Consider the following 7,552-nt stretch of genomic DNA (forward strand, 5'->3'; position numbering starts at 1 on the left):
ATGTATGCACTCCACCTATAAAATATTTAGTGGCTCTTGGCCGGGTATAATTAGCCTCATCCCTGTCCCTTTGTCTAGCCATCCGGCGCTGGAGTTTGCTGCATGAAATTCCAATGCCTGTGCAGGAGTTACTCTTGAGCTCTGGGGTGGGTTTGTATGCGCTGGGGGATGAAACCGACAGACCGTCTTCCATGTCGTTTCTCGTTTCTCCTTTCAACGTAGTATGCCAGGTCACGCAGGGACGGGGGGGGGGGGGGGGATATTTGTAGAGAACATGGGGGAGCGATAACTTGGGTCATGGCTAACCTAAATCGAATCCAGTACTCCGTACATGTACCACCACGAGGTGGCCACCAGTAGAGAAATACGGACCTGCTGCGAGGATCCTGTTCCCACACGCAGCGTAGATCCATCGCTCAGGCCTGGCCCAGGGCCTTGTCAGCTGGAACTTGCGTGAACCTTGTGTGAATCTTTGTTTCAAACATTGTTGGGTTGTCCAAGGTTTACAGCTCTCTGACCCGAGGTTCAGATGTGGCAGCGGCGTCAATGCGCGCTATATCGCGACGTACATACAGCGTAGTTAGAGAATAAACAGTCTCATCATTTGTGAGGAATCAACATCCGTCTCATACAAGATATATATAGCTGTATCACTCTTTTTCTTAATATCACACATCTAGCTCAAATATTCAGTCCAATCCTCACAAATCTTTTATTTTTAAATTCTTCCATTCTCCATCATAGGAACTTTGGTGATGTATACTATACTAGGAGTAAAGGTTACTCGTTGAGATACTTTATTACGAAGACGGGTGATGTTGAGAGCTCTTATGTGGAGCTTAGCGTTAAATTCTAACTAATCCTAAGTGAGCTATCACCAACTAGTTAATTTGAAATATTATTACTATGTACGGAGTACTCCGTACTCGTGTATAGATCCCTTGCTTGGAGCTGTGGACAATGTTTAGTGAGCTAGTGAGCAAGCTTGCCACAGGCAACTTTATTACCTCTAAAGCCCCCTGAAAGGCACAAGTCCTCAATCAAGATGGAACGGCAATACTTGATGCCAATATAAACGTTTCAGTTTAAATTATTAGTGGGAGTCAAAAATTTTGAACCTTCCTCCGTTTAATCTACTGCCTCCACATCAGCTATATGAGGATTTATATATATTAATATTAAAGTCTAGATGCTCCCACGAGTTATATCTAACACTGCGAAGTGTTTTTAATATATTCCAAAGGTGAATTCTGCAAGCCAGGTCCTGGTGAAGCATCAACAACTTCATTTCACTTAGCGCCACCCTTCACTCGCACAATCATGCTTGCCAAATCTCATAAACATAATTGGCCTATCTCCCCCTCTCGCTCTCCTTCTGTGCTCCCCGTTGGCAAGTTCGGTGCCATAATCAATATTCTCCATCTTGTACCCGAGGACGGCACCATCGAACGCTTCGTCATCACAATTCGATCTTCCACCTTTTCTGCTCCGCAGGCCCGCGAGCAGATTGGTGTCGCCACACTTCACCTTAGATTAGAGATGGCGAGGACCGCTGCCGGTTGTCCTCAATGACATTGAGACCCCAGCCCGCAAACTGTGGAATGATTCACCAAGCTCAAGCCCAACGCAGAGCGTTGATATGATTCAACGGGTGAAAGCCATCCTTCAGCCTACGGCGCTTGATACAATTCGTGAAAGAGAGGGGCCGGCTGCCTCTATGAATGCCACACGGATGTGCCCTGTTTACGTTGTTGTTCGTATTGCACGCCCAAGGGCAGGGAGGATCCTGACTGAGCCGACGAGCTTCCCTCATTGAGATTCCGTGAGATTCCCGCGCTTGAGACGTGAGCAGCGCATGTATGGCCTTTGCATGCGTGATAGTAATACATCAATGCAATTGTTTATTCTCTGCACGGCTTGCTTCATGGCTTGCTTTTGCTAGAGTATAAAAATTGCAGCCGGGATCATGCACACTAGCTCTTTGAAAAATAAACCGTGCACCATCGACAACTTGGCTAGCTGCGTTTCAACCTTCCGCTGGCGTCGGGGAATATGCCAAGCGGCCGCGTCAAGCCTCACCCGCAAACTGCTTGGCGATCATCCAACGACATATTGTCAGGCTTTTCTTGCATTCCTTGCCCGGGTTTCTCACTCCCTCTAACAACCTAGCTCCGGCGGCAGAGGCAGAAGCTCCAATCGCAGATTTAATTGTAACCGAGATATGTTTTCCACTTTTTGTTTTTCTGAAAGCGAATTCGTACCGAGGAGAGAGAGACAGCGTGTGGCAGGAGGTGTCATGGATTCAGAGCTACGACGTATGTACTGCACGTAGGTATGTATAGTACATGTGCGCCGGAAACTGAGTGACTGGCCCGGTTGCTCTCCCGCTGTATAAAATGAAACCTCAATCGAGCATACCCCAAGAGCCAAATACCCCAACTACGGTTTACCATGCCATTGCCGTACCATGCCACTTCACTTTTCCCAGCGTTTCTCCTCACATAGAAAATGGAGGTATACCACCTCCTCCAAAGGAGCCATTGGCTTCGGGGAACCTATAACAGGTATATATAATTCAGTAGGATCGAACTTCACTGGAAGGTAGGGGAGCTTCCACATTTCAACTTCACATCATTCAACAGCATTTCGCCTCTCCCCCACCCACTGCTCTTTCTCTCCCTGACTATGCAATGTATATCTATGGTACTAGCCCCTGTCGGTTCATTGTTCTATTCTTGGTCTGTGCTTCTGCGGACGTGGCTATCCATGGTATCGTATCAGGATAGCTGCCTATAACCCGTGAACTGGATAGATAACGGAATTGCGTCCGCGTTCTCCTCTTTCTGCTTCACAATTATAATAATAATAATAATAATAATAATAATAATAAAAGAAATAAAATAAAATAATAACAAAAGAACAAGAAGTAATTATTGAAAATAGGTAGCAAAATGAATTAAGATAAAATACGATAAGAATAATAGTAGTAATAGTGTCAGAAGTGATATATCATATCTCAGATTCTACTGATTACATTAGCAAGGATCTTCTATTGTGACAATATCGGAAACCGGATGGATGTTCTGATAAGATATCAGCACTGTCCCTATCATATGTTCAAGCATCTTCTTTCTTATAAATACTGCCTAGATATCATGTAATTACTGGAGTTAATAGAAGAAATTCAATTATTCTTTTGATATTCAGTATTTGGGTCAATATTCGGACTTTATCTAGTTCCGACAGTTATGAGCCCGGGTTAGCTACCTATCGCTATCTATTCAACTATCTTGATATCTATCCATACCGACCTTCTTATCGGCACAGATATCTATCTGATTATATCTATCTATCCGATCTCACCGACCTCCTCATCGGCGACGATTGCGGCATTATCTATATCTTGATATCCGATCTCACCGACCTCCTTATCGGCGACGATTGCGGCAATATCTATATCTATATCTATATCTATCCGATCCTCATCGACCTACATATCGGCGAGAGATAGCGGCGAAATATCGGTTATATCTGTACGATCTTATATCGATTATATCCATTCGATCCTATATCGATTATTCGTTCGATTCTATATCGATTCTATACCTATATACGACCGACCAAGATGTCAGCAGAAAATTCCTCATCAAAAGCCTCACTCTTCTTGGATTCTCCTAGGAAATGGAACCTATGGTACACTGTGATACTAGATCTTGCTGATGAGCTTCAAGTACTGGATCTTATTAGTGAGGAAAGTCCCCATAGGATGAGTGAAATACCTGTACCTGTTCCCCCAGAGTTCCCTACTGAACACACCATGGAAGCAAGAGTTAAATGGGAGATGGAGAACAGCAAGTATAACAATGATAGGAATCTTTATAAAGATAAACTAGCAGGGGGTTAGCAAGATCAAGCAAGAGATTTTCAGAACAGTGGCATTCAGTGAGCTAGAAATAGCAACTAGTGGAAACTCTCGCATTGATGTGAAGGATCTCCTAATTGCTCTTAAGAAGAGGTTATCACCTAGAACAGCGGACCGCCAGTACGAGATACGGAAGAAGTATCAGAACTTGCAGAAGGTGCCTAAACAGAACCTAGATCAGTGGTTAGATGCTTGGACCTTGATTGAAACAGAAATCAAGCACTCTGGTATAGATGGCAACTTCGATATATGGGAGGACTTCTTCCTTATCAACATGTCTATCGATAATCCGTACGCTGCTACCCGAAAGAGAGAAGTTGAGATAGGAGGTAAGGAGAACTTCTCCTTCGCAGATGTGGTTAATGACTTCCGTTCCGAATATCGCAAGAAGGGATACAGCAAGCCAGGACCGCTTCTGTCCAACCTTGCTACCTTTAATGGCAGGCAAGCAGGACAATCAAGGTCCAGAACCTGCGTTTGTGGTTCGAAGCATTCCTGGGTCAAATGTTACTATCTCAACCCAAGTCAGAGACCAGAAGGATGGAAGGAGAACGAGCAACGACGTAAGAAGGTGGACGAGGCACTCAAGAATGAAGATATCAAGAAGAAGATAGATGCAGCGATAACCAAGGTAGCTGCTTCTAATACTGAGATGATAGAACAGACACTAGGAGGAATGGTTCTTCTAAGAACAAGCGGAGAACCTATCGATCATTCTATCGATCATCCTACTGATCAATCTTCGATCACTTCTAATATCGTACCTGTCGACCGATTGACAAGATGCCTAAACGTGAACGTCGAGGGCTCTCCTTCCAACCAACGCCCCTATCTCCGAGATTCCTGGATATTTGATACTGGTGCTGAGTGACATATCTGCAATAATCGATCTAGATTCCTAACGTACTAACCGTCAGAAGAGCAAGTTTACACTGGAGATTCGACAACAAGAGTTTTGGAATATGGAACTGTTTGGACCTACATGACCAATGCTGCAGGCAAGCAGTTCAGAGTAATCCTTAGGAACGCTGCGTACATTCCACTATCTCACACCAACCTAATCGCTTGGAAACCCTGTTATCATATAGGAGGAATCTATCTCGATGGCAGAACGTTTAGATTGCGAAGGATTAGCAATGATTCGATCTTCGCTCGTATAGAAGTGTACGGCGGATTGCTGGTTACTGAATATCACAGAACTAGTGAGAACACCTTAGTGCTCGCTAATATTGCCCCACCTAGCAATCCAGCAGAACCTGCGAGGATATCCCAATCAGAACCTACTAAGATATCAAAATCATCAAAATCATCAACTACTCCTTCTTACACCGCGAAGAGCTCTACTGCTTCCTCCAAGATTTGGCATCAACGCCTAGGACATCCCTCGATGAGAGCAGTTGAACATCTGCCAATCGATGCCAAAGGGGTTCAGATATCAGATATCAAAGATATTGCAAAGAACATTGATATTGAAGACAAAGAACTCTGCGAACCTTGTCATCTTGCTAAAGCAAAGAATCAAATATCTCGCCGTCCCCATATACGATCTAAACTACCCTTCGAACGACTCCATGCAGATATTGTACAAGGACCTTCCTACTGCTACAACGGAGAACGATGGCTCATACATTTTGTATGTGATTATCTTCGTTTCCATATCGCAGTAACAGCCTCGAGAAAATTTGATATAAGGAAAGCTTTTGATAAAGTTTTGAGATGGATTAAACACCAATTTGATTGTGAAACAAAGGTCATACAAATCGATAATGAGAGAGCAATCAAAGAATCTGATATCTTTAAGGACTGGGTAATTGAACTGGGCCTAGAGATCGAATACTCTTCGGAATATATCCATGAACAGAACGGTGCTGCTGAACGAGCAGGTGCTATCATAACCACTAGAGCAAGGGCTCTTAGGATAGAATCCTTGTTGCCCCAATCACTGTTCCCTGAGATAGCAACCGCTGCCGTTTACTTGCTGAATAGGACACCTACCAAGATACTAGGATGGAAATCGCCACTCCGAGCGCTAGAAGAATATCTTCATATCAACCACCACTCTTGTGCTCACTTACGTGCCTACGGATGTCGAGCGTACGCAAAGATCCCCAATGAGATCCTCAATCGAAATCGATCACAGAAGCTCGATCCCAGAGCTCATATTGAATATCTTGTGGGATATGATTCTACAAACATCTTTAGGATTTGGATTTCTCATCTAGATAGGGTGATAAGAACAAGAGATGTTATATTTGATGAGAATAGACGATACAACCCAGATGAACCTCACATTGAAAAACAGCTATGAGATTGGGTTGTTCAAGAGGTCGAGTTCTTGGATATCGAAGTTCAAGAACCAAGGGTTGGCAATCCTCAACAAGAGAATAATCTATGCTCAGATATTGATATCTTTCATCCTGATGAGATACCACCGCGTACGGAGAGTGTTGATAAAGATAACGAAGATATCAATGAGGCGCTGGAGGCGCAACTTATGGCAGATATCTTACCTACACCGGATCCTACCTCTGAATCTGATTCTAACGTTTCTATCGAATCTGACTTCTCTATTGATACTCACCCGATATTATCATCTAGCAATCAAGCATCTAGGGCGAATGAGATCAGTTCTGACTTCAATGAATCCAATATAATCGAGGGTAAGAGAACGCGCAAAGCAACCCATCATATAGCAGTATCTATTGCTAAAGATAATCCAAATCGGATGATCAACGCTGCCTTTGCGGAACCCCTATCTAGATCAGAACCTCTCAAAATTCATCGATCTCAGTTACCTGACCCACCTCAACATTGGAATGATATCAACAAGCACCCCTATCGCGATGAATGGATTAATGCTGCCAAACGGGAATGGGACTCTATAACCCAGCAAAATACCTATGAAATAGTTAACAGACCTTCGAAAGATACCTCAGTGATTCCATTACATTGGGTGTTTACCTACAAGTTTGATGATGATGGTTATCTTGTCAAGTTCAAAGCTCGTATCTGCGTCCGAGGTGATTTACAACCAGTATCTGATCTAGATACCAAAGCTCACACCCTAGCTGCGAGAACCTTCCGTATCTTGCTTGCTATTATCAACGCCTTTGACCTTGATGCTGAGCAATTGAATGGTGTCAACGCCTTTGTGAACAGCTCACTTGATGAGCTAGTCTACGTTGAACTACCAGATGGTTGGTGGAAGTTGAAGGGGGTATGGAACCTCAAGAAGAACAACTACGTTCTACGCCTACTACGCGCCTTATATGGCCTAAGAAGATCACCCCTTCTATGGCTTAAAGAACTATCTACTACTCTTAAGCGGTTAGGCTTCGTTCCAATCCCTGAGGATAAATGCCTATTCACCAACGGACGGATAATTATATTCTTCTACGTTGATGATACTTTTGTGGTATCTCACCCTGATGACAGAGAGGAAAAGGACCAGTTAATCAAAGATCTCAAAAATACATACGAATTCCGACAGATGGGAAACCTTGAATGGTTCCTTAATATGAGAATTACTAGGGACCGGAGCTCTAAGAAGTTATGGCTCTGTCAAGATGCTTATATTGATAAGTTGGTTGATACTTATCATCTTGCTCATGCTCGCAAAGCATCAACACC

At 43.6% G+C, this 7,552-nt stretch overlaps 1 protein-coding gene across 1 annotated transcript; it reads left to right on the forward strand.

Annotated features, from left to right (window-relative positions):
- Positions 1–3,625: 3,625 nt before the first annotated feature.
- On the forward strand, positions 3,626–7,426 carry HCAG_05476 (predicted protein; the record flags this gene model as incomplete). The annotated part of the gene is made up of 6 exons (XM_001539959.1): positions 3,626–3,899; positions 4,033–4,485; positions 4,840–5,555; positions 5,724–6,095; positions 6,249–7,119; positions 7,413–7,426. The coding sequence occupies 6 exons, from the start codon at positions 3,626–3,628 to the stop codon at positions 7,424–7,426; spliced, it is 2,700 nt and encodes an 899-aa protein (XP_001540009.1).
- Positions 7,427–7,552: the final 126 nt, after the last annotated feature.

This window comes from Histoplasma capsulatum, genomic scaffold (genome assembly GCF_000149585.1).
Source record: "Histoplasma capsulatum NAm1 scaffold_5 genomic scaffold, whole genome shotgun sequence".
Lineage (NCBI taxonomy): Eukaryota > Fungi > Ascomycota > Eurotiomycetes > Onygenales > Ajellomycetaceae > Histoplasma > Histoplasma mississippiense.